The sequence below is a fragment of the Anolis sagrei genome, chromosome 4 (genome assembly GCF_037176765.1).
Source record: "Anolis sagrei isolate rAnoSag1 chromosome 4, rAnoSag1.mat, whole genome shotgun sequence".
In the NCBI taxonomy this organism is placed as follows: Eukaryota; Metazoa; Chordata; class Lepidosauria; order Squamata; family Dactyloidae; genus Anolis; species Anolis sagrei.
In genome coordinates, this window is record NC_090024.1 from 247121116 (window position 1) to 247147865 (window position 26750).

The 26750-nt window shown below is 49.8% G+C and overlaps 1 protein-coding gene across 1 annotated transcript; it reads left to right on the forward strand.

Moving 5' to 3' along the window:
- LOC132772913 (protein-glutamine gamma-glutamyltransferase E-like) lies at positions 1-26750 on the forward strand. The gene is made up of 13 exons (XM_060771755.2): positions 1-180; positions 7545-7706; positions 9464-9700; positions 15457-15575; positions 15662-15790; positions 17161-17338; positions 17463-17598; positions 18076-18179; positions 20586-20831; positions 22301-22600; positions 22939-23096; positions 24276-24409; positions 26166-26750. Exons 1-13 carry the CDS (start codon positions 174-176, stop codon positions 26311-26313), a joined length of 2058 nt encoding a protein of 685 aa, XP_060627738.2. The 5' UTR covers positions 1-173; the 3' UTR covers positions 26314-26750.

The following is a 26750-nucleotide window of genomic DNA, read 5'->3' on the forward strand; positions in this document are numbered from 1 at the left end:
CTTCGTCTCTGTGGGCCGGGCTTTGGGCTGGGAGTGGGAAGGAGGGGCCGGGCCCTCCGCCCCTTTGGGGCCCCATAAATGCGGCTCCTCGCACCCCTGGGAGAAGCTTCGCCCATCGCAGCAGCAGGCTCGCTCTCTGCGGAGTTTGGGAGGACCTCGGGAGGAGCAGCATCATGACCGGTGAGTGCCCTGCCCGCCTTTGGGTCACCTGTTTGGACACTTTACCTACCTTGATGATGGTGATGCCTTTTGTGGCCAAAGCCCACCAAGCAGTAGAGTGCAACACCATGAAACAAAGTAAGGGAACCATTGAAAGTGCCCAAAAATGATACCAGGTGAAAAGCCAGGTTGGTCAAGCACCTCAAGCCAGGTGGGTCAAGCTCCTCAAGTCAGGTGGGTCAAGCAAAAGCCAGGTGGGTCAAGCTCCTCAAGTCAGGTGGGTCAAGCAAAAGACAGGTGGGTCAAGCACCTCAAGCCAGGTGGGTCAAGCACCTCAAGTCAGGTGGGTCAAGCACCTCAAGTCAGGTGGGTCAAGCAAAAGACAGGTGGGTCGAGCACCTCAAGTGAGGTGGGTCAAGCAAAAGACAGGTGGGTCAAGCACCTCAAGTGAGGTGGGTCAAGCAAAAGACAGGTGGGTCAAGCACCTCAAGCCAGGTGGGTCAAGCACCTCAAGTCAGGTGGGTCAAGCACCTCAAGTCAGGTGGGTCAAGCAAAAGACAGGTGAGTCAAGCACCTCAAGCCAGGTGGGTCAAGCAAAAGCCAGGTGGGTTGAGCAGCTCAAGTGAGGTGGGTCAAGCAAAAGCCAGGTAGGTCAAGCACCTCAAGTGAGGTGGGTCAAGCAAAAGCCAGGTGGGTCAAGCACCTCAAGTCAGGTGGGTCAAGCAAAAGCCAGGTGGGTCAAGCTCCTCAAGCCAGGTGAGTCAAGCAAAAGCAGGTGGGTCGAGCACCTCAAGCGAGGTGGGTCAAGCAAAAGCCAGGTGGGTCAAGCAAAAGCCAGGTGGGTCAAGCACCCCAAGGCAGGTGGGTCAAGCAAAAGCCAGGTGGGTCAAGCATCTCAAGCGAGGTGGGTCAAGCAAAAGCAGGTGGGTCGAGCACCTTAAGCCAGGTGGGTCAAGCAAAAGCCAGGTGGGTCAAGCACCTCAAGCAAGGTGGGTCAAGCAAAAGCCAGGTGGGTCAAGCAAAAGCTAGGTAGGTCAAGCACCCCAAGGCAGGTGGGTCAAGCAAAAGCCAGGTGGGTCAAGCAAAAGCCAGGTGGGTCAAGCACCCCAAGGCAGGTGGGTCAAGCAAAAGCCAGGTGGGTCAAGCAAAAGCCAGGTGGGTCAAGCACCTCAAGCAAGGTGGGTCAAGCAAAAGCCAGGTGGGTCAAGCAAAAGCCAGGTGGGTCAAGCACCTCAAGCAAGGTGGGTCAAGCAAAAGCCAGGTGGGTCAAGCAAAAGCTAGGTAGGTCAAGCACCCCAAGGCAGGTGGGTCAAGCAAAAGCCTGGTGGGTCAAGCACCTCAAGCCAGGTGGGTCAAGCAAAAGCCTGGTGGGTCAAGCACCTCAAGCCAGGTGGGTCAAGCACTTATTTCCTTACTCAGCAAAGAAACTCAAGGTGGCTGACAACAAAATATTTTAAAATAAGACTAATACATATAAATATGAAAAGTACACATTTTTAAAATATTGTGCAGCAGCTAAAATACAATTAAAATATAATAAAAATACATTTAAAATTGCATTTAAATACTAGACAACCCGCAGAGCCTCCATTTCCAGAGGGAAAATTTCCACAAAACAGGGTGTGTGGGTCAGTGAGAGGTGCCCCCTTGCCCAGCAATGCAATGGCCAGACTGGACATCATAGCACTTTCCTGGGCCAAGGAAGGACCGGCAAGTGGGCAAGGGTCCTAACGTTGCCGGACGGTGTCTTCCCGGCTTCATTTTCCTGCGTTCCACGCTTCCTGGCTGTCTTCAGGAGTTGACCTTTGTAGACACCTTTGCAATAGCCTTAAGGGCAAGATCCCGCATTGTGGAGGCCGGTCAGAGCCTCGCTTGCAAGAAGGCATCTTCAAAGCATTGGCGTGATTGTCCCCTGTGGCTGTGGGTGTCAGGCGAGTGGGTGGGGGATCCTCAGCAGGGTCCGGTGTCAGCGGAGGAGAGAGTGGCCACCAGACAGACTCCCACGAAGAGGTCAGCAATGGGAGAGGTGGGGCTGGGGGGCCCCTCGGCCCAATGGATTTGGATGCTGCCCCACTTGCTGATTGGCTGGCCCGGCAGCGTTGCCCTTCCTGACGCAGTGACCCCCACTACGCTCCCAGGCAAGACTAAGGAGACCAGTTTCAGCTCAGAGGGTCAGTGACCCTTCTTGAAGAAGGGAGGTCCAGTTTGTGTGTGTGTGTGCGCGTGGGACTGGTGGGGCGGGGCGGTGGCTCTGTTGTCATTATACAGACTACTTTGACAGCTCAGCAATGGGGGGAGTGGGGGCTGCCTTGGTTTCAAGATCCTTTAGCAGGGTGACGCAATGGGTTAAACGCTTGTGCTGGCTGAACTGCTGACCTGAAGGTCGGCAGCTCGAATCCACCAGAAGGGGTGAGCTCCCATCTGTCAGCTCCAGCTTCCCATGTGGAAAAATGAGAGAACCCTCCCACAGGTGTCCCCTGAGCAACATCCTTGCAGACAGCCAATTATCTCACATCAGAGGCGGAGACACAGTGATGCAATGGGTTAAACCTTTGTGCTGGCTAAACTGCTGACCTGAAGGTCGGCAGTTCGAATCCGCAAGAAGGGGTGAGCTCCCATCTGTCAGCTCCAGCTTCCCATGTGGGAAAATGGGAGAAGCCTCCCACAGGCGTCCCCCCGGGCAACGTCCTTGCAGACGGCCAATTCTCTCACACCAGAGGTGATTTGCAGTTTCTCAAGGTCGGCATTTCTAATCCACGAGAAGGGGTGAGCTCCCATCTGTCAGCTCCAGCTTCCCATGTGGGAAAATGAGAGAAGCCTCCCACAGGCGTCCCCCGGGCAATGTCCTTGCAGACGGCCAATTCTCTCACACCAGAGGCGATTTGCAGTTTCTCAAGGTCGGCAGTTCGAATCCACGAGAAGGGGTGAGCTCCCATCTGTCAGCTCCAGCTTCCCATGTGGGAAAATGAGAGAAGCCTCCCACAGGCGTCCCCCGGGGAACGTCCTTGCAGACGGCCAATTCTCCCACACCAGAGGTGATTTGTAGTTTCTCAAGGCCGGCAGTTCGAATCCACGAGAAGGGCTCCCATCTGTCAGCTCCAGCTCCCCATGTGGGGAAATGAGAGAAGTCTCCCACAGGCGTCCCCCGAGCAACGTCCTTGCAGACGGCCAATTCTCTCACACCAGAGGCGGAGACACAGTGACGCAATGGGTTAAACCCTTGTGCTGGCTGAACTGCTGACCTGAAGGTAGGCAATTCGAATCCACGAGAAGGGGTGAGCTCCCATCTGTCAGCTCCAGCTTCCCATGTGGGAAAATGAGAGAAACCTCCCACAGGTGTCCCCCCGGGCAACGTCCTTGCAGACGGCCAATTCTCTCACACCAGAGGTGATTTGCAGTTTCTCAAGGTTGGCAGTTCGAATCCACAAGAAGGGGTGAGCTCCCATCTGTCAGCTCCAGCTTCCCATTTGGGGAAATGAGAGGAGTCTCCCACAGGCGTCCCCCGAACAACGTCCTTGCAGACGGCCAATTCTCTCACACCAGAGGTGATTTGCAGTTTCTTAAGGTCGGCAGTTCGAATCCATGAGAAGGGGTGAGCTCCCATCTGTCAGCTCCAGCTTCCCATGTGGGGAAATGAGAGAAGCCTCCCACAGGCGTCCCCCGGGCAACGTCCTTGCAAACGGCCAATTCTCTCACACCAGAGGCGACTTGCAGTTTCTCAAGTCGTTTCAGAGACGATTTGTAAAAAGCAGGTGCAAAAGGCTTTCCCCTTCTCAGGGCTGGTTGGCTCCCTGGGCCATTCTCCACCTCCCTGCATACACACTTGGGGCCAAGCCCCCAGAGGAGGGGGCACAAGCAGGAGCCAGGGACCCACAATCTGCAATGGGGGGTGGGGGGGGAGAAGGGATGGGGACAGAGGCACAAGGCAAGCAAGAGCAACAGGTGGGAGGTAAAGGTAAATTAAAGGTGATATTAAAAGTCTATTCATATCCAACTCTGCGACTTTGGTGCTCATCTCCATTTCTAAGCTGAAGAGCCGGCGTTGTCCGTAGACACCTCTGAGGTCATGTGGCCAGCATGACTGCATGGAGCGGCGTTACCTTCCCGCAGGAGCAGTACCTATTGATCTACTCACATTTGCATGTAAGCTGGGGCTAACAACAGGAGCTCACCCCACTCCCCGGCTTCGAACCTGCAATGTTTTGATCCGCAAGTTCAGCAGCTCAGCGGTTTAACACACTGCACCACTGTCCTTCCCCCCAAATGCAGACCCTTCTTTCTTCCCCTCTCAGTGGTCTTTCAGGATGTTTTCCTCCTCTTTGTGGCCGTGGTGGGGGCTCCTTCCTTTCCTCCCTCCCTGCGTACCTCCCTTCAGGGCTTCCTGCCCTTAGAGGAAGTCAGCCAGGAAGCCACAGAGTGCCACCACCAGGTTCCTTTTCAGTGGCCGCCTCTTTCCTCGAAAGAAGGGGAGGAGGAAGAGCAGGAAGGGAAGGGAAGGGCCACTCCTCATCACATTCCCTAGAATGGCAGCAGTGTGTTTGTAGGGAGGGTGGTAGTCCACACGATAGGGGACACTGCTGTCCATCTGCATTGGAGACCCCTTTGCCCTCCTTCATGGAATGTAAGAAATGCTCAGTCGAGGAGGAGCCCCGGGGCAGAGAGGCCATAGCACCTACAATCCTAGAATCATAGAATTCTAGAGTTGGAAGAGACCTCATGGACCATCCAGTCCAACCCCATTTTGCCATGAAGCAGGAATATTGCATTCAAAGCACCCCCAACAGATAGAATCATGGAATCATAGAATCCAAGAGTTGGAAGAGACCTCATGGACCATCCAGTCCAACCCCATTCTGCCAAGAAGCAGGAATATTGCATTCAAATCACCCCTGACAGATGGCCATCCAGCCTCTGCTTCAAAGCTTCCAAAGAAGGAGCCTCCACCACACTCCAGGGCAGAGAGTTCCACTGCTGAACGGCTATCACAGTCAGGAAGTTTATCCTCCTGTTCAGATGGAATCTCCTTTCTTGCAGTCCATTGTGTCCTAGTCTCCAGGGAAGCAGAAAACAAGCTTGCTCCCTCCTCCTCCCTGTGGCTTCCTCTCACATATTTATACATGGCTATCATATCTCCTCTCAGCCTTCTCTTCATCAGGCTAAACATACCCAGCTCTTGAAGCCGCTCCTCATAGGGCTTGTTCTCCAGACTCTTGATCTGCTCCCTCCTCCCTGTGGCTTCCTCTCACATATTTATACATGGCCCTTATGAAGTCTCTTCTCAGTCTTCTCTTCTTCAGGCTAAACATGCCCAGCTCATTAAGCCGCTACTCATAGGGCTTGTTCTCCAGACCCTTGATCTACTCCCTCCTCCCTGTGGCTTCCTCTCACATATTTATACATGGCTGTCATATCTCCTCTCAGCTTTCTCTTCTTCAGGCTAAAAATGCCCAGCTCTTTAAGCCGCTCCTCATAGGGCTTGTTCTCCAGACCCTTGATCATTTTAGTCACTCTCCTCTGGACACATTCCAACTTGTCAATGTCTCTCGTGAATGGTGGTGCCCAGAATTGGACACAATATTCCAGGTGTGGTCTAACCAAAGCAGAATAGAGCATGGGGAGCATGGGGAGCATGACTTCCCTGGATCTAGACACTAGGCTCCTTGGCTTTTTTTGCTGCCACATCACATTATTGGCATGGGGAATCCCTTGAGGGAGGAACAGCCCTCCTTCTCCACACCCTGTGAGTGTCCCGGTGGAGGAGGAAGAGGAAGAGGAAGCAGGACACTCCACACTCACTCACTCACTCACTCACTCCTCCAGGATTGCTTCCCAATCCTGGAAGCAGCCCTGAAGGGCATGAATCACCCATGGATCATGGGCTCCTCACACTCCATGGTGTTGATAAGAGCTGTTCAATGACAGTTACGCCCTTGCCTGAGATTCTGGTGGAGCCTTCTTCTTTGAAGGTCTTCAAACAGAGGTTGGATGGGTTGTTGTAGGTTTTTTCGGGCTATATGGCCATGGTCTAGAGGCATTCTAAAGGATGGATGGCCATAGAATCCTAGAATCCTAGAGTTGGAAGAGACCTTTTGGGCCATCTAGTCCAACCCCATTCTGTCAAGAAGCAGAATCCAAAGCACCCCTGACAGATGGCCATCCAGCCTCTGCTTCAAAGTCTCAAAGAAGGAGCCTCCACCACACTCCAAGGCAGAGAGCTCCACTGCTGAACAGCTCTCCCACACAGGTAGGAAGTTCTTCCTCGTGTCCAGGTGGAATCTCCTTCATTTCCTGTAGTTTGAAGCCATTGCTCCATTGTGTCATTGCCTCCAGAGCAGCAGAAAACAAGCCTGTTCCCTCCTCCCTAGGACTTCCCCTCCCTTCTTGATCCATGGTCCTCGTCTTGTCTCCTCTCTGCCTTCTCTTCTTCAGGCTAAACATTTATTTACTATTTATTTCAAATATTTATACCCCCACCCTTCTCAACCCTGGGGGGCGGGGTTCATCCGGCAACAATTCGATGCCTCCATTTTTACATAATAAAACCAATAATTGCATACAGTTAAAAACATTGAATCAATTCAATTAAAATATACTTAAGTATAACAACCTTATGGCCTTATCTACCTGAATTCTGTGGTCGGAAACACCATCAAGTTTGTCCAAAGTCCATTACCATAGCAACTGCCATCATTGTCTTTATCCTTGTCAACATAATTACCCAAAGGCCTGGTCCCACATCCCCGTTTCTTTCTGAAGGGGAGGAGGGATGAAGATGACCTAATTTCCCCGGGGAGTGAATTCACAGGTGGGGGGCCACCACCGAGAAGGCCCTGTCCCTCATCCCTGCCAAGCGTGTTTGTGACAGAGGCGGGGCTGAGAGCAGACGATCATAGAATCCTAGAATCATAGAATCAAAGAGTTGGAAGAGACCTCATGGGCCATTTAGTCCAACCCCATTCTGCCAAGAAGCAGGAATATCGCATTCAAATCACCCCCGACAGATGGCCATCCAGCCTCTGTTTCAAAGCTTCCAAAGAAGGAGCCTCCACCACACTCCCTCCGGGGCAGAGAGTTCCACTGCTGAATGGCTCTCACAGATCTTAAACTTCTAGGTGGAACATAGAAGGAGATACGTTTGGACAGGTACACAGAGCTGAAACCATGCCCAGCTCTTGAAGCATCTCCTCATAGGGCTTGTTCTCCAGAACCTTGATCCTTTGAGTTGCCCTCTTCCAGCTTAGAGTCAACCTCACTCTTTAATTGTGGTACTGCTTTAATTGTCAGGACTGCTTTGATTGTGCTTTTTCCTGCTTGGCAGAATAAAGATCAGACTAGATGGCCCATGTGGTCCCTTCCAACTCTGAATCCCTCTTTTTCTCTTTCAGCCAAGATTGATTGGAAGCTGAAGGAGAATGGCATTGCCCACCGCACTGACCGGTACAGCGGGACCGAGCTGGCGGTGCGCCGGGGGCAACCCTTTGGCGTCTCCATGATCTTTGGGGGAACCCCCCCAGCAGCAAGTAGCCTGACCTTCACAGTGGAAACTGGTAAGCCTCCCCTCGCTCCCCAACATTGGGCCTCCTGGGCTTCCCTTCCATCCTTCCCACCATGTCCTCCTTATCTCCCCACCTGGGACCCTCTTCTCTGGTCTTCTCCTTCTCTGCAGAGCTTCCAGGATTGAGATGGGTGACTATCATGGTGTGGTAGGACCTCTTTGGGGCTCAGGGAAGGTATACAAGTCTACACTGCCATATAATCCAGTTCAACTGGTCTTCTCCTTCTCTGTAGAGCTTCCAGGGTGGAGATGGGTGACTATCATGGTGTGGTAGGACCTCTTTGGGGCTCAGGGAAGGTATACGAGTCTACACTGCCATATAATCCAGTTCAACTGGTCTTCTCCTTCTCTGTAGAGCTTCCAGGGTGGAGATGGGTGACTATCATGGTGTGGTAGGACCTCTTTGGGGCTCAGGGAAGGTATACGAGTCTACACTGCCATATAATCCAGTTCAACTGGTCTTCTCCTTCTCTGTAGAGCTTCCAGGGTGGAGATGGGTGACTATCATGGTGTGGTAGGACCTCTTTGGGGCTCAGGGAAGGTATACGAGTCTACACTGCCATATAATCCAGTTCAACTGGTCTTCTCCTTCTCTGTAGAGCTTCCAGGGTGGAGATGGGTGACTATCATGGTGTGGTAGGACCTCTTTGGGGCTCAGGGAAGGTATACGAGTCTACACTGCCATATAATCCAGTTCAAAGCAGATAATCTGGATATGGCAGTGTAGAAGGGGCTTTGATGTCTGTTGTGATTCAGTTACTGGATACCAATAAGGTAGGCATGGGCCAACTTGGGTCCTCCCTCCAGGTGATTTGGACTTCAACTCCCACAATTCCTAACAGTCGGTAGGCCAGTGGTTCTCAACCTTCCTAATGCCGTGACCCCTTAATAGAGTCCCTCATGTTGTGGTGACCCCCAACCATAACATTGTTTTGTTGCTACTTCATAACAGTCATTTTACTACTGTTATAAATCATAATGTAAATATCAGATATGCAAGATGTATTTTCATTCACTGGACCAAACTGGGCACAAACACCCAATGCACCTACATGTAAATTCTAGTGGGGTTGGGGGAGGATTGATTTTGTAATTTGGGAGTTGTAGTTGCTGGGATTTATAGTTCACCTATAATCAAAGAGCATTCTGAACTCCACCAGCGATGGATTTGAACCTAATTTGCCACACAGAACTCCCATGACCAACGGAAAACACTGGAAAGGTTTGGTGGTATTGACCTTGAGTTTGGGAGTTGTAGTTCACCTATATCCAGAGCGCACTGTGGACTCACACAATGGTGGATCTGGACCAAACTTGGCATGGATACTCAATATGCCCAAATGTGAACACTGGTGGAGCCTGGGGAAAATAGACCTTGACTTTTGGGAGTTGTAGTTGCTAGGATTTATAGTTCATTACAATCAAAGAACATTCTGAACTCCACCAACGATAGAATTGGCTCAAACTTCCCACATGGAATCCCCATGACCATAAAAAAATACTGTGTTTTCTGATGGTCTTTGGCAACCCCTCTGACACCCCTTCGCGACCCCCTCAGGGGTCCCGACCCCCAGGTTGAGAAACACTGCGGTAGGCTGTTAGGAATTGTGGGAGTTGAAGTCCAAAACACCTGGAGGGAGGGCCCAAGTTGGCCCATGCCTGCAATAATGGCTGTGTGTGACGGGAGCCTCCTCCACTCCCTGTCCTCACGCGGCCTTCTCTGACCTCCATCCCTCTCTCTGCCCACAGGGTCGACGGCTGCTCTCCAGGCCAAGACACGAGTGTCCTTCGGCGTCACTGCGTCTCCACCCAAAAATTCCTGGGGTGCGGTCCAGGGTGCCCCGGCCCCCGGCACTTTGAGCTTCTCCATCTCCAGCCCAGCGAATGCAGGCATTGGGCGCTACCGACTCGGCTATCAGACCGGGAGCAGCTCCTCTTCCTCCTTCCTGGGCACCTTCGTGCTCCTCTTCAACCCCTGGCTCCAAGGTATGGACTCCTAGAACAGAGACACACCTATCAGGAGGAGCTAGGAGATGCAACACCTAGGAGCAGAAGTAGTGGCTAAATGTCACATTGCCAGGGCTCTGCCAATATTTAGGCAGAGATGAAGCAAACTCCCAGTTTGTGTTAAGCAATTTAATTAAAACAGCACCTACTTTCTGGCTGTTTTAATACTCCAAAACATAAAACATAAATATTGCACTCAGTCACAGAATATAAAACAAACTGACAGCAAACACTGTTGCAGGTTCAAGAGAACACCATAGTCAAAAGGTCCAGTCCAGTGGTCAAACTCTGAGAGTTCAATGAGCAAAGTCCAAAGATCAAGAGTCTATACCGTAGTCAGAAGCCAGTCCAGAGATGCATGGTTTCAGGATTCCAAAGGTTCAGGAGACAGGTCAGGATCCCGAAAATCCACAAACCTGAGGGAAATCCAGCAGCATCTACCACCAAGATAAGACAAATACTTTTCTCCCAAAGATTAGTCCCAAGGCTAGCTCCTTATATCCAGAAACACACAGCTGCAACCCATCTCTTGCATACCTCCACCCTTAATTGCTTTCACCCATGAACTCTTATTTTACAGATTACTCGACCCTTTAGAACTAAGACTTACATTAACCCTTCCATCACCAACTGCTAGGCCTGCCACCAACAAACACCATCAACTGCAGAACATGACACATAACATGACTACTAGAACAGAGACACACCTATCAGGAGGAGCTAGGAGATGCAACACCTAGGAGCAGAAGTAGTGGGGAAGCGTCACAGAAGCGACGCTGAAGTGTGCTAGCTCCATTGGAGTCTGGATGTCCAGAATTGCCCTTCAAAAACAGCCTTTAGACAATGTTGAAAGTAAAAGAAAAATGCTTTACTTCAGTGAACACAAAGGATAAGCAAATGCAATTAAAAAATGCAAAGGAGAGCAAGGAAGTCTTAATGCAGACACAAATTAAAGTCTCTTATGAAGTCCCAAAAGAAACAACAGTCTTCCATCAGACGATGGGCAATGAACTAAGTTCTTAACAGCAGACACAAAGCAGATTCCATTGGAGTGAAAACATCAGTATCCGGGTTTTTGCCACTGATTTATAGCCCTGAATTCCCCATGCAGGAGGTGCTAGGGCGTCTCCCAATTAGCTCGGCGTTTTTAGCAGCTATCCTAGCAGAACACCGTCTATGCTCTCTTTTCATCTCTCTATAAATGAGGGCACTTTCAAAGCCTCATTGTCTGAGTCTTCTTCTCCCTCCAATTCCTGAGCACTTCCCTGCTCCCCTTCCTCCTCCGAAGATGAGGAATCCCTAACATGGGACAACACAGGAGGCTTCCCGTGTTAGGACATGTTAGGAAGCAAGTGTCCTATGATGCTTCCACTCCAGTTGAGAGTAGGGCTTCAACAGGAAGTCCAGCAACATCATGTGGTGAGCATTGTGCCCACCTGTCGCTGGACTGTCCCTTTAGCATCCTAGGATGCTAAAAAAGGTAAGTGTGATGAGGTCCAATGTTGCAAAAAGCTTTATTCAGGAGAGCTACCTCATTGATAGGGAAAAGACTAAGGACCACATCACATGAATGAGGTCCAGCATTGCGATTCACCAGCCCTGTGGTGGTGGGGGCTGATACTTCACCATTACATGCGGGGAAGCATTGCAGTGTGGCTTAATCCCACGGTAGCCCCGTTGTTCCTAATGTTTCCCTACCACATCCTACCACAACTTCTGCCCCAATTCACCCTTGGAGCTCTGCCAAAAGTCAGCCTACATCATCTGATGGGCTGCATGGGGTTCTATGAGTGAACTGAGGCAGAAGCGTCCTAGGACACTTATTTTTTCACATGTGATGAGGTTGTCGGATCCTTTCCTATAGCTGAACCTAGCCCATTCTATGAGAAGAAAGGGAATGGAGAATACCTGAAAGGAGACTTACATTTGAGAAGAGGGGGGACCCTGATATGAGATATCAGTCTAAACATCACAAACAGAGGCAGCTGTCCTGAATTGCCTAAAAAGAACCTTTAGACAATGTTGAAAGTAAAAGAAAATTGCTTTACTTCAGCAAACACACAAAGGATAAGCAAATGCAATTGAAAAATGCAAAAGAAAACAATGAAATCTTAATCCAGACACAAATTAAAGTCTCCTACGAAGTCCCAAAAGAAACACCAGTCTTCCATCAGACAACGGATGATGGACTAAGTTCTTAACAGCAGACATAAAGCAGATTCCATAGGAGTGAAAACATCGGTGTCAGGGTCGTTGTTACCAGCGAAAACTGACTCTACTGATTTATAGCCCTGAATTCCCCACAGAGGAGGTATTAGGGTGTCTCCCAATTAGCTCAGCGTTTTTAGCAGCTATCCTAGCAGAACACCATTTGTGCTCTGTCTCTTTTCGTCTCTCTCGAAATGTGGGCACTTTCAAACCCTCATTGTCTGATTCTTCTTCTCCCTCCAATTCCTGAGCACTTCCCTGCTCCCCTTCCTCCTCCGAAGATGAGGAATCCCTAACAGCAAGACAGGTATCTTAAGACGGTATCAGGGGCAGGATTTTCCCTAGCAAATTTTCTAAGCCCTATCGATCTACTGATCTGTCCATTTCCCATCATGAGGGCTATGTTCCTGTGGAGAGCACGGGTGATATTTCAATAATCCCCTTCTCCACAAGGTACTTCTTCTTCTCCTTCCATTTTTCATGGCGATCTCTGGGCAATGGCTTCCTAATAATATCACAATCCTTTCTTCTGTTGGACAATATTCCAGTCTAGCGAGTCCCTGTTTGCATGCATCCTTTATGAGGTGGTACTTCGTGCCAAGATAAGTTGAGAGCTGAGTGTCTCTCTGAGGGATTATACATCCTTGGTTGTATCATCCCTCAGAGAGAGAAGATCAGCCCTCAACTTAATACATCTGTGTCAATTCTTCTTTTCTGAAATCCAGTAGTAACGTGTGTAGCCATTTCAGCTCTTCACATCCTTCAGAGGCTGAGATGTATTCAACTCCTGTAGAAAAGGTTGCTTTTGAGTTATCCAATTGTTGTTGTTCATTTGTTCAGTCTTTTCCGACTCTTAGTGACTTCATGGACCAGTCCACGCCAGAGCTCCCTGTCGGCCATCACCACCCCCAGCTCCTTCAAGGTCAAGCCAGTCACTTCAAGGATACCATCCATCCATCTTGACCTTTATCGGCCCCTCTTCCTTTTTCCTTCCATTTTCCCCAGCATCCTTGTCTTCTCTAAGCTTTCCTTTCTTCTCATGATGTGGCCAAAGGACTTCATCTTGCCCTCTACTATTCTTCCCTCCAATGAGCAGTCAGGCTTTATTTCTTGAAGTATGGACTGGTTGGATCTTCTCGCTGTCCAAGGCACTCTCAGAACTTACCCAATTAATTACCCAATTAATTATTCCATTTCCACAGCAGAACAAGGATCCGCTTGTAAATTTCCAGTCGTTGACATCACTGGCCTAGTCAGCATCCTCATATTCCTTCAATTAAGGATTGTTCCTGGCTTGTATCCTAAGTTTCAATATCTCGTCACTCTCTTCACTGCATTCCAATCTTATTTAGTTGGCAAGCTGGCTTGTTTACCCAAAATTTCAACAGCTGCCGAAAGGTCTGGTCTGGTCACTTAGCTAATGTGCAAAGGTTTCTAATGGCCTCTCGGTGCTGGTTATTATTTGGCAATGGCTCGCTCTCTGCAGGGTGTTTCCAAAACTGGTCTCCATTGGAGTCCCAACTGGATGCTCTTCGGTCAGTCATCCGGGTGTCCCCTGAGCAACGTCCTTGCAGACGGCCAATTCTCTCACAACAGGATGCTCCTGACACGACAAAAAAAAAGTCCAAGATGCTTGAGTAAATTTACTATTATCTGTTTTTTAGTTGAGAATAAAGCCCCCATCTTCTTCTCTCTCTCAGTTTGTACACCTAGGAATGTTTTCTTCCATAGAATCATAGAATCACAGTTGGAAGAGACCTCCTGGGCCATCCAGTCCACCCCCATTCTGCCAAGAAGCAGGAATATTGCATTCAAATCACCCCTGACAAATGGCCATCCAGCCTCTGTTTAAAAGCCTCCAAAGAAGGAGCCTCCACCACACTCCGGGGCAGAGAGTTCCACTGCTGAACGGCTCTCACAGTCAGGAAGTTCTTCCTAATGTTCAGATGGAATCTCCTCTCTTGTAGTTTGAAGCCATTGTTCCATTGCGTCCTAGTCTCCAGGGAAGCAGAAAACAAGTCCTCCCTGTGACTTTCTCTCACATATTTATACATGGCTATCATATCTCCTCTCAGCCTTCTCTTCTTCAGGCTAAACATGCCCAGCCCCTTAAGCCGCTCCTCATAGGGCTTGTTCTCCAGACCCTTGATCATTTTAGTCGCCCTTTTTCTCTGGGCACATTCCGGCTTGTCAACATCTCCCTTCAGTTGTGGTGCCCAGAATTGGACACAGTTTTTCAGGTAATGTGGTCTGGCCAAGGCAGAATGGAGCATGGGGCGCATGACTTCCCTGGATCTAGGCACTAGGCTCCTATTGATGCAGGCCAAAATCCCATTGGCTTTTTTTTTTTGAACAAATGATTTGTTCATCATTTATTCATTCTGCATGCATACATGACCATCTCTTCTCCCTTCTCCTGGAGAAGAGACCCAAACGTAGGCCTAATTGCATTCCCTGCAAATCTGCCATTCTTCCAAAAACACCAATTTTCTCCATCCATTGGAGAAAGAGGTGGATGATGACACCTTTCCTGTCTGCCACACTTTTGGATAGTAAAAAAGGTGTCTTATATGGCACATTTCTTGCTGTTGTTGTTCCCAAATTGTTGTCGTCATCATCATCATCTTTTTATTTCTTAACTGCCTCTCCTCATGGTATGATGTAAATGATTGGCTGAGAGGAGATATGATAGCCATGTATAAATATGTGAGAGGAAGCCACAGGGAGGAGGGAGCAAGCTTCCTTTCTGCTTCCTTGGAGACTAGGACGCAAGGGAGCAATGGCTTCAAAGTACAAGAGAGGAGATTCCATCTGAACATGAGGAAGAACTTCCTGACTGTGAGAGCCATTCAGCAGTGGAACTCTCTGCCCCGGAGTGTGGTGGAGGCTCCATCTTTGGAAGTTTTTAAACAGAGGCTGGATGGCCATCTGTCAGGGGTGATTTGAATGCAATGTTCCTGCTTCTTGGCAGAATGGAGTTGGACTGGATGGCCTAGGAGGTCTCTTCCAACTCTTTGATTCTATGATTCTATGATTTGTTTTTCCCAGCTAAAATTTACTGATTTCATTAGTTCCCGGACAGATGTTGGCTTTCCTTCCTTAACAGAGGCAGGTTTTCCTTCTTAATGTAAGGAACCATTGTGTTGACTGAAAGAGTCATTGCCTTTGACTGTGTAAACATGTTGTTTTCAACCCAAGAGTTAATCATTATCTCTTGTCATCAATATCAGCAGTTCAACTGCTGTCGTAGTTTTCCCTTCATCAGCCTTTTGCTGTTTTCCAGGCCTCAATCTTGGAATGGTATCATCGGGCTATATAGGCCCCAGTCATACACCTTCCATACAATTTTGTTGAATCCAGACATCATATTTGTTTGTTTGTTTACGACATTTATATGCTGCCCTTCATACCCCGAAGGGGACTCAGAGTGGCTTACAAGTAAAAAGTAAATACAATATATTATATTATTATCATATCACAATAACAGCAGCAGCCTTTGCCTGACCTTTGCCCCCTCCCCTTTACAGCTGATGAGGTCTTCATGCCAAACAACGCAGAGCGTGAGGAGTACGTCCTTTCGGAGTCTGGGGTGGTCTTTGTGGGCAGCTCCTACAGCATCAGCCCACGTGGATGGGACTTTGGCCAGGTAGGTCTGGGAGGCCCAACCCTTGAGGGTGTTTTCTCTATGACGTTGCCTCCTGCTGACCTCCCTGACGCCTTCCTCCCCAACAGTTCCAGCCAAACATTCTGGACATCTGCCTGTCCATCCTGGACCGGAGCTTAAACTATCGCAAAGACCCAGCCACCGACCTCCGCCGCCGCAATGACCCCAAATACGTTGGGCGTGTGCTCAGCGCCATGGTAAGGCTCACCCCCACCTCAGCCACCCTTTCCCCCTTCTCTTCTCATAGCCCCATTCCTCCATCCATCCATCCATCCATCCATCCATCCATCCATCCATGGGCCGTAGCCAGAAAAAAATTTCGGGAGGGGTTGAAATTTACGGGGGGGGGGGGGGGGGTTTGAAAATTTAGCAAGGAGGGGGGTTGAAACCTGCCTCCTAGCTCATGCTGAAGCAAAGAGCACATCTGCAGGGGGCAGAGCACCCTTCAATAGCCTGCAGCTCCGCCCTTGTCAACCACCTCCACCAAGTCTGGCCTCCTTAATGAGAGCATTCACCCCCCCCCCCCCACTTGGTTGCTTCACTACTGTTTTGTCACGCGCTGGGCCTGTAAATAATTGTCTTTAGAACAGGATGTGCAACCTTTGCCCAGCGGGAAGCCAGGGGGCCTAAGGAGAAGTTCTCAGAGGTTTCCACCACAAACAGTCTTTAGATGGCTTGAGAAGTACAACAAAGTCTTTTATTAATGAACAATAAAACTGAAACTTCTCTTGTCTTCAGTAAAGCTTAGTCATTCCAAGCTTTAGGCGACTGGTGACTTCCTAATCTTGCCCACGAAGGACAGGCAACTGTCTTCAATAACTTCTTCTTTAAAGGAAAATCCCCTTTTCAACTTCTCCCAGGCTGACTGTAATCTAACCCTTACCGGGTCGAACTGCATCTCGAACACCGAGTGGACCTACCAGCAAGGCTGTAGATGTTCTCCAGCTGGAGTTCTTTGGTCTTTAGGGCTGTTTTCCTGGAAATTCTTTGCAACTCTTAAGACCTTTCTCCCCCAGAAGGTCTTAAGGGTTGAAGCTTTTGTACAGGGGAAGCTTGCACACATCCTATACATAAGCTTACCTTGCTGAGACTAACTAAAAATGGCTCCCTTCCCTTCCCAATTGCCCTGAGCAAGGGGCGGGACCAAAACTTAACAATGATGGACAGGTGACTTGCCCTATGACTGCAACCAAAGAAGCCACCTATCTGCAGAGTCCCTGAAACCCAGGACTGCAAGCAAACATTTAATACAAAGCAAATAAAGTTGGAGCTCCTGGTACAGCTGTACCAGAACAACTACATCGGCTATTGCTGCAAGTAATGACAGTGTGAATAAATTGCTAATATTTGCTTGAGATCGTGCTTGCAGTTCTGGAGGGACTCTTGATTTTTTGCATCTCATAGACTTAGCATAGGGGATTTGGTTAACCAGTTAAAATTCATGAGTAAACCAGGTTTTTTTAAAAAATCTGAAACATTTCGGGGGGGTTGAACCCCTAACCCCCCCCCCCCTCGCTACGGGCCTACATCCATCTATCCATCCATCCTTCGCTTGCTTGATTCCCAGGTCAACAGCAATGATGACAACGGCGTGGTGCTGGGCAACTGGAGTGGCAATTACTCCGGTGGGGAGAATCCTGGCAGTTGGTCAGGAAGTGTGAAGATCCTGCAACAATATAAGTCCTCTGGATTTCGACCGGTCCGCTTTGGCCAGTGCTGGGTCTTTGCAGGAGTGCTGACCACAGGTACGGTTCCAAGAGGAGCTCATGGGGTTGAAGGGTCAGCCAGGGTCAGCCAGGGTCAGCATGGCAGGGGCCAGTGGTTCCTGTCCTCTCCATCCACTTTGGTCCCTTCTTTCCTTCCTTCCAGTCCTCCGGTGCCTCGGTTTCCCTGCCCGCATGATCTCCAACTTCAACTCAGCCCATGACACGGACCAGAGCTTGACTATAGACGTCTACTATGACCCGGCTGGGAACCCCCTCAACATAGACTCTGACAGCGTCTGGTAAATTGAAGAAGCCCCTCGTGTGTGCATCCCTCTTCTCCTTCTGTGGGTCTGTGTGGCCTCCCCCCAACCCCCAACCCCCCCGCCCCCTCTCTTGTACCTTTCCAGCCTCCACTGCCTGCCCTCTCCCCTGCAATGCTCTCAGTCCCACGCCTGCAATGGCTTCCTGACCTTCCTTCTTGGACTTATTCAGAGCTCCCACTTCTTCAGGGGATGGGGAAAACTTCCATCTGAACATGAGGAAGAACTTCCTGACTGTGAGAGCCGTTCAACAGTGGAACTCTCTGCCTCAGAGTGTGGTGGAGGCTCGTTCTTTGGAGGCTTTTAAACAGAGGCTGGATGGCCATCTGTCAGGGGTGCTTTGAATGCAATATTCCTGCTTCTTGGCAGAAGGGGGTTGGACTGGATGGCCCATGAGGTCTCTTCCAACTCTAGGATTCTATGATTCATGCCAGTTGCCTTTTCTTTTGCCCTCAGGAACTTCCACGTGTGGAATGAGGCCTGGTTCACCCGCTCCGACTTGGGCTCCACGTACAACGGCTGGCAAATTTTGGATGCCACTCCACAAGAACGAAGCTCTGGTACGAGAGCTCACACAATCAGGGGAGGTGGGAGGTGGTGGGTTTTATCTCCATCACAGAATGCTAGAGCTGGGCAGGGAGGGCCTTGGAGATCATCCAGTCCGGCCTGAACTCTAGGGTCCAGCACCTTCTGGGTGATGTTGCACCCTTGATGGACATTGTTTGTGCCTCTGCAGCTGGGAAAACCCCCATCAGAAAGGAGAGCCAAGGGCCCTCAAGACATCTCTTCCACGTCCAGGCAGTTGCCCCACATAAAGAATGCTCAGGGATGGGCTACTCACACCTGCCAGATGTTGTTGGGCTCCAGTCCCCAGTGAACAGGGATGCTGGAGTTCATAGAGTCATAGAATTATAGAATCATAGAGTTGGAAGAGACCTCATGGGCCATCTAATCCAACCCCTTGCCAAGAAGCAGGACAATCATGTTCAAAGTGGTTGTAGCCCAACCTGCTTGGTCCTTCAACAAAGTCCCCCATTTCTGGGTCAAGTGAGAAGCAATGGACAGCAAGTGGCAGTGAGTCACCCTTAAAATGTGTTGTCAAAGGCTTTCATGGCTGGCATCACTGGGTTGCTGTGCATTTTTCAGCCTGCATGGCCATGTTCCAGCAGCATTCTCTCCTGACGTTTCACCCACATCTAGGGCAGGCATCCTCAGAGGTTCCATTGGAGGTGAGGCAAGTGGAGTGTCTGTCTATCTATCTATCTATCTATCTATCTATCTATCTATCTATCTATCCGTGGGAGAAAGAAGCCTTGTCTTTAAAGCATGCGTAGATGTTGCAATTAGCAAGCTTGGGTAGCATTGAGTAACCATGAAGCTGCAAAGTCAATCAGTGAGGGTATCTCCATAGAGGTGGCGTGGCCTGTGTTGCTTCAGGCATCTTCTGTTTGGGAGTACCTTTCTGCAGGTACTTTCACTGACTGACTTTGCAAACTTCATGGCTGCTCAGTGCTATTCAAGCTTGCTAACTGCAACATTCACACTTGCTTTAAACCAGGAGTCCTCAAACGGTGGCCCTCCAGCTGTTTGAGCCCCCAACTCCCAGAATTCCTGGCCAATGAACAAGCTGGCAAGGGCTTCTGGGAGTTGGAGTCCAAAACAGCTGGAGGGCCGCAGTTTGTGGATGTCTGCTTTAAACAGATATGGGTTCTTTCTCCCACCCTGGACATTCTACATACATACATACACACATACACACACACACACACACACACACACACACACACACACATGGATGTCTGCTTTAAACAGATATGGGTTCTTTCTCCCACCCTGGACATTCTACATACATACATACACACATACACACACACACACACACACACACACACACACACACACATGGATGTCTGCTTTAAACAGATATGGGTTCTTTCTCCCACCCTGGACATTCTACATACATACATACACACATACACACACACACACACACACACACACACATGGATGTCTGCTTTAAACAGATATGGGTTCTTTCTCCCACCCTGGACATTCTACATACATACATACACACATACACACACACACACACACACACACACACACACACACACACACATGGATGTCTGCTTTAAACAGATATGGGTTCTTTCTCCCACCCTGGACATTCTACATACATACATACATACACACATACACACACACACACACACACACGGATGTCTGCTTTAAACAGATATGGGTTCTTTCTCCCACCCTGGACATTCTACATACATACACACACACACACATACATGTACACACATGCACATGCATATATATACACACACACGCGCACACACACTCTGCTTGCCTCACCTCCAACAGATCTCTGCAGATGTCAGCCACAGATACAGGTGAAATGTCAGGATAAAATGCTGCTAGAACATGGCCATACAGCCCAAAACATAGCCACCCTTGAAATGTTGCTGGTTGGGGTTCCTCAAAGGTCTTTTTTGCATGTGCTACTGTAGTGTTTAATGTACCCACAAATGCTCCCGTGTTGAGGATGGATAGCAAGGTAGAATATTTTGGAAGGCAGTGGGTGAAGAGATTGCAAAGAGCTCTCAAGGCAGTGAAGAACATGGCAGACGTTGGTACCAGAGTAAGTGCATTCGGTTTGTTGGAGCACTGCTCATTCTGCTGCCTTTTATAAGATGCAGAGAGGCTGGGGCTGGGCTGGCCAACCTTGTGGCCCTTCTTGGCTGCCATTCTCTATCTGGGGCCCGGAGTGGCTCCCCAGAAGCCAAGCCAGAAGCAGAGTGTAAACAATAAGGATTGGCAGCTGAGAAAATAAGATAAAGCCCTTGTGGTGTGGAGGAAGAGGACAGAGGCACCTTCCTCCACTTCTCCTTGGCACTTGGGTCTAACCTTGTGGACCCCTTTGCCTCCCCCTCCCCACCTTTTGGGTCCCCCTCTCCTCACAGGCATCTTCCAGTGCGGCCCGGCTTCCTTGGTGGCCATCAAGGAGGGAGACGTGGACCTGGACTATGACTGCCCCTTCGTCTATGCCGAGACCAATGCAGACCGCGTCACCTGGACCCTGGACACAGCCACCGGGACCAAGAAGAAGATCTACTCGGAGACCAAGTCCGTGGGCCAATTCACCAGCACCAAGGCCGTGGGCAGCTTCGCCCGCAAAGATGTCACCAACGACTACAAGTACCCAGAAGGTGAGAGGAGCAGTGGACAGAGAGGTGTGTGGGAGAAGGAAGGGGGTTTATGGAGGGGAGAAGGAGCCCGCTTTGGGCAGGTGGAAACATTGTGCTTGGACCACCCCAAGAAAGACCTCCTGGTTTTGGAGAATGAGGCATGCAGAGTGTGGGAGACCATAGCCATGGGCAGAGAGGTTTCTCTTCATGCATTGTGGGAGAAGGAAGGGCCGGGTTGTAGCAGAGCTGGTTAATCACCAGCCGCAATAAATCCCTGCTGATTGGAAGGTGGCAAGTTCGAAGCCTGAGTTGGATTGAGCTCCCGGCTGTTAAGCCTAGCTTACTGTCCACCTAACCACATTGGGGGACAATGCCTGCCTCGAGAGCTGTACGTGTGAAAAAGATCTTGGAGTCCTCGTGGACAACAAGTTAAACATGAGCCAGCAATGTGATGTGGCGGCAAAAAAAGCCAATGGGATTTTGGCCTGCATCAAGAGGAGCATAGTGCCTAGATCTAGGGAAGTAATGCATCCCCTCCTGGGCCATCCAGTCCAACCCCATTCTGCCAAGAAGCAGGAACATTGCATTCAAATCACCCCTGACAGATGGCCATCCAGCCTCTGCTTAAAAGCTTCCAAAGAAGGAGCCTCCACCACACTCCGGGGCAGAGAGTTCCACTGCTGAACGGCTCTCACAGTCAGGAAGTTCTTCCTCATGTTCAGGTGGAATCTCCTCTCTTGTAGTTTGAAGCCATTGTTCCATTGCGTCCTAGTCTCCAAGGAAGCAGAAAACAAGCTTGCTCCCTCCTCCCTGTGGCTTCCTCTCACATATTTATACATGGCTCTTATCATGTCTCCTCTCAGCCTTCTCTTCTTCAGGCTAAACATGCCCAGCTCCTTAAGCCGCTCCTTATAGGGCTTGTTCTCCAGACCCTTGATCATTTTAGTCACCCTCCTCTGGACACATTTCAGCTTGTCAATATCTCTCTTGAATCGTGGTGCCCAGAATTGGACACAATATTCCAGGTAAAGTGGTCTAACCAAAGTGGAATAGAGCATGGGGAGCATTACTTCCTTAGATCTAGACACTATGCTCCTATTGATGCAGGTCAAAATCCCATTGGCTTTTTTTGCCGCCACATCACATTGTTGGCTCATGTTTAACTTGTTGTCCATCAGGACTCCAAGATCTTTTTCACACGTACTGCTCTCGAGCCAGGCATCGTCCCCCATTCTGTATCTTTGCATTTCGTTTTTCCTGCCAAAGTGGAGTATCTTTGTCCCTGTTGAACTTCATTTTGTGAGTTTTGGCCCATCATCTCTCTAATCTGTCAAGATCGTTTTGAATTCTGCTCCTGTCCTCTGGAGTGTTGGCTATTCCTCCCAATTTGGTGTCGTCTGCAAACTTGGAGCCTGGGAGGCACATCAGAGCCACTGACCAGTCTTTGTTTGATTGAGTTGTGCCTTTGACCGCTGGCCGTCTCCTTCCAGGTTCCACCAAGGAGCGGGAGGTCTTCAACAAGGCTCGGGGCAAGCTGAACCTGAACACGCTGGAAGCCACCGCTGCCCGAGTGCCGGACGCTCCCAAGCCAGACGTGACCGGGAAGTTCAAAGTACAGAGCCCCCCTGAGGTTGGCCAGGACGTGCAGCTGGTCCTGCAGCTGACCAACCAGGCCTCTAAGGCCAGGACCCTGACTGCCAACATGACCGCCTGGAGCATCGTCTACACCGGGAAGGCCATCCACGAGGTCTGGAAGGACTCCCTCGCCCTGACGCTGGGCCCCAAAGAAGGTAACCCTCAGTTCGTGGAGGGTCAATGGAGTCAGGTTGTGGGATGTGGTGGACCCCTAATGAGAAGCCTCAATGCAAGTGCAGACATGCAGCAATACACACCATGCGCCATGTACAGGAAGGGTCCACTTCTGCAGCAATGTGCATGGAATTATAGAATGTGTGTGTGTGGGGGGGGGGGGGTCCCAGCCATTGGCGACAGGTGGCTCTTGGCCCCCAGTTCCCCCCTCCCCCAGCCAGACTGGATTTTGGCAGCGCATGATGGGAGCAGTTGCCCATCATGCGCCAGCAGCAGGAGGCGCTTTGGTCACCTGGCGTGATTGGGTCTGTCCTTGCAGAGAAAGCCTATCCCATCAAGATCTCGTATGCGGAGTACCAGCAGCACCTGACGACGGACAACATGATCCGGGCAACGGCCGTGTGCCACATCAAAGACGGGAACGATGCTGTGATAGAGCGGGACATCTCCCTGGACAACCCCACCATCACCTTGAAGGCAAGCCATCAAGGGGGGGGGGGATCCCTTGTAGACTTCACCATCCAGAAACCAGTTCTCCAATCGCCCTCCTGCATGGGCGTGCGGAGGGAGAGTTGACCATTTGGCCAACCCAGGGGGGTCTGTAAGGACCCTGGCCCCATTGTGCCTCTTTGGGGACCACAGTGTGGGGTGGGAGGGACAGCCAAAGGGTGGCCCTGCTTAACCTGAGCCATGGCTCCGGCGGATCTGGCCGGTGTGGTCCATGCCTTGGTCACCTCCAGATTGGACTACTGCAATGCGCTCTACGTGGGGCTGCCCTTGAAGACGGCTCAGAAGTTCCAACTGGTCCAACGAGCAGCAGCCAGGATGTTAACTGGGGCTCATTACAGAGAGAGGTCAACCCTCCTGTTCAAGGAGCTCCACTGGCTGCCGTTTATCTTCCGAGCCCAATGTAAGGTGCAGGTGCTTACCTACAAAGCCCTGAACGGTCTGGGACCAGCCTACCTGCGTGACCGCATTTCCATCTACGAACCCACACGTTCTCTTCGGTCATCTGGAGAGGCCCTGCTCATGATCCCACCTGCGTCGCAAGCGCACTTGGTGGGGACGTGGGACAGGAACTTTTCCATGGTGGCCCCCCGACTCTGGAACACCCTCCCCAAAGATCTGAGACAGGCCCCTACATTGGCAGTCTTCAGAAAGAACCTAAAGACCTGGCTTTTCCGATGCGCCTTCCCAGATTAGGAAATCTCCACTACCAAGTCCCAGAAGCACTTTACCAGAACCAATGATTGCTGCACATTGCACACCGCACTTGCCCTAGAAGCCTCATATACACCTCCTGTCACATCAGCACTTTTAATCTTGTACCCGTTACTCTGGCCTGGCCCAGTTCTATTGTGCTTTAATGTACAGGGTTAGTCAAAATGCATAGGCCAATAAGCCATTCAATTGAATGGCTTATTGGCCTATGCATTTTGACTAACCCTGTATTGTTTATTGCCTGTTGTTCATTTTGTTTTATTTTGTTTTAATTGTCTGATTTGCTTAGAGTGTATTGTTGTATTGTGTGTTGAGGCCTCGGCCTGTGTAAGCCGCATCGAGTCCTTTGGGAGATGCTAGTGGAGTACAAATAAAGTTTAATAATAATAATAATAATAATAATAATAATAATAATAATTTGTTGCTGCTGCGCAGGTGCCGGGCCAGGTGAAGGTGGGCCAAGTGGTGAAGGTGGAAGTGGTCTTCACCAACCCGCTGGCACAAGCAGTTTCCTCTTGCGTGCTCCTGGCCGAGGGTAGCGACCTGCTGGAGGGAGAGATCCGGAAAGAGTAAGTGGCCAAGGAGGGGAGGGGGCATTGTGTGGGTGGGGGTGCACAATCTTCTTGACCCAGTGGGCAAGGCTTTTGGAAAGAGAGGTGGTCAAGCATAGAATCCTAGAATCCTAGAGTTGAAAGAGACCTGGTGGGACATCCAGTCCAGCCCCATTCTGCCAAGAAACTGAACAATCGCATTCAAAGCACCCCCGACAGATGGCCATCCAGCCTCTGTTTAAAAGCCTCCAAAGAAGAAGCCATCACCACACTCCGGGGCAGAGAGTTCCACTGCTGAACAGCTCTCACAGTCAGGAAGTTCTTCCTAATGTTCAGATGGAAACTCCTTTCCTATAGTTGAAGCCATGGCTCCATTGTGTCCTAGTCTCCAGGGCAGCAGAAAGGAAGCCTGCACCCTCCTCCCTAGGACTTCCTCTCACATATTTATACATGGCTATCATGCCTTCTCTTAGCTTTCTCCTCTGAAGGCTAAATATGCTCAGCTCTTTAAGCTGCTCCTCATAGGGCTTGTTCTCCAGACCCTTGATCATTTGTCGCCCTCCTCTGGACACATTCTACCTTGTCAACATCTCCCTTCAGTTTTGGTGCCCAGAATTGGGCACAGTGTGATTCCAGGTGTGGTCTAACCAAGGCAGAATAGAGCATGGGGAGCATGACTTCCCTGGATCTATTTATTGATTTATTGATTGTTTATTTATTTAGAGCTTTTATAACCTGGTCTTCTCAACCTTCGGAGAGGGACTCAGGCCGGCTAACAACAGGAGATTCATACACAAATAGGATAAAAATAATAACATCTGGGCACCATAACCTGTTGAGATTAATTTCACAATTCAGCAGCAGATCAGTTGCACAACTTCAGTGCTTTCCAGTTGCTTCTTCCTGCACACAAACTGCAGTCACTCTCGAACTCTTTTACAGACACTTGAGCACATGCCCGGCCATTGTCAGTTTTACTATTGTTTCCCCCTCCAATCTAGATGACATTACAAACTTACCACAGCACACGGTTATATCTTGTCTTAGCAGACAGGTTCTTTTAATCAATTACATAGAGCCTTCGACGAACAGCATCACAGCACAAGGAGAGAAATATACACTGTACATGACTTCCTTATATACAATTCATTTACACATAGCAATCGCCGATTGGTTCCCAACTCATTGACTTCATATTTGGGCATATGGAATATTTGTGCCAAGTTTGGTCAATGTTTGAGTCCAGTGCTCTCTGGATGTCGATGAACTACAATTCCCAAACTCAAGGTCAATGTCCACCAAACCCTTCCAGTATTTTCTGTTGGTCATGGGAGGTCTGTGTGCCAAGTTTGGTTCAATTCCATCCTTGGCGGAGTTCAGAATGCTCTTTGATTGTAGGTGAACTATAAATCCCAGCCACTACAACTCCCAAATGACAACATCTACCCTATCAATATTCAGATTTGGGCATATCAGGTATTTGTGCCAAATTTGGTCCAATGAATGAAAATAAATCCAGCATATCAAATATTTGCATTACAATTCATAACAGTAGCAAAATTACAGTTCTGAAGTAGCAATGAAAATAATTTTATGGTTGGGGGTCACCACAACATGAGGAACTGGACTAAGGGGTCTTGGTATGTGGAAGGTTGAGAATCACAGGTGTAGTCTGCCTCACCCTAAGTATCCCCCAATGCACTGAATCTTTTGGAAGGGAGGGACCTTCCTCTGCTAACTCCACCCCCCAACCCAACTTTGCCTCCCCCTTCAGGGTGCCGACCGTGAAGGGCAAGCAGAGTGCCACCATCACCTTCGAGGCCACCCCCAAGAAGAAGGGCACCAAGCAGCTGCTGGCCAATTTCTCCTGCGACAAATTCACGGACATCAAGGCCTTCCAGGTCATCAAGGTGGTCGACTGAGCTGGACCCTAAAGGGAGGCACCCCACAAGAGATGGAGAGGCCGCACTACGAGGGAATGGGCAGCTTTGGGGGTGCAGAAGAGCCCTGTCATCTGCATGTTCTTCTTTCAGTACAGCTTTTCTTTCTTACCGCCAATTGTGTCGACTCCTCTTTTCTTGCCTCTCTTGAGCTCCTTCACAAGATCCTCCCCCTCAGTTTTCTAGGGGTCGTCAAAAGCGTACTAACGAAAATGAGGCCGAACTCGGAACTCCCTGGCTTCAAGTTGATCTGACCCACAGCAGGGAGTTCCTCCGTTCTCCATTGCCTCGCTTGGGCCAACCGCATGAACGTGGGCACAGCAGCAGCTGCAACTCAGACGCCTTCCCATTTCTTTGCTTTTTCCCCCTTCCCAACATTGTAACTAATCCCCACAATAAAAAGTATCAATTAATTGTAA

Coding starts and splice junctions, on each gene's coding strand:
- LOC132772913 (XM_060771755.2), top strand. Junction 9,701..15,456: donor CTTCAACCCCTGGCTCCAAG/GTATGGACTCCT, acceptor TCCCCTTTACAG/CTGATGAGGTCTTCATGCCA. Junction 17,339..17,462: donor TGCAGGAGTGCTGACCACAG/GTACGGTTCCAA, acceptor CCTTCCTTCCAG/TCCTCCGGTGCCTCGGTTTC.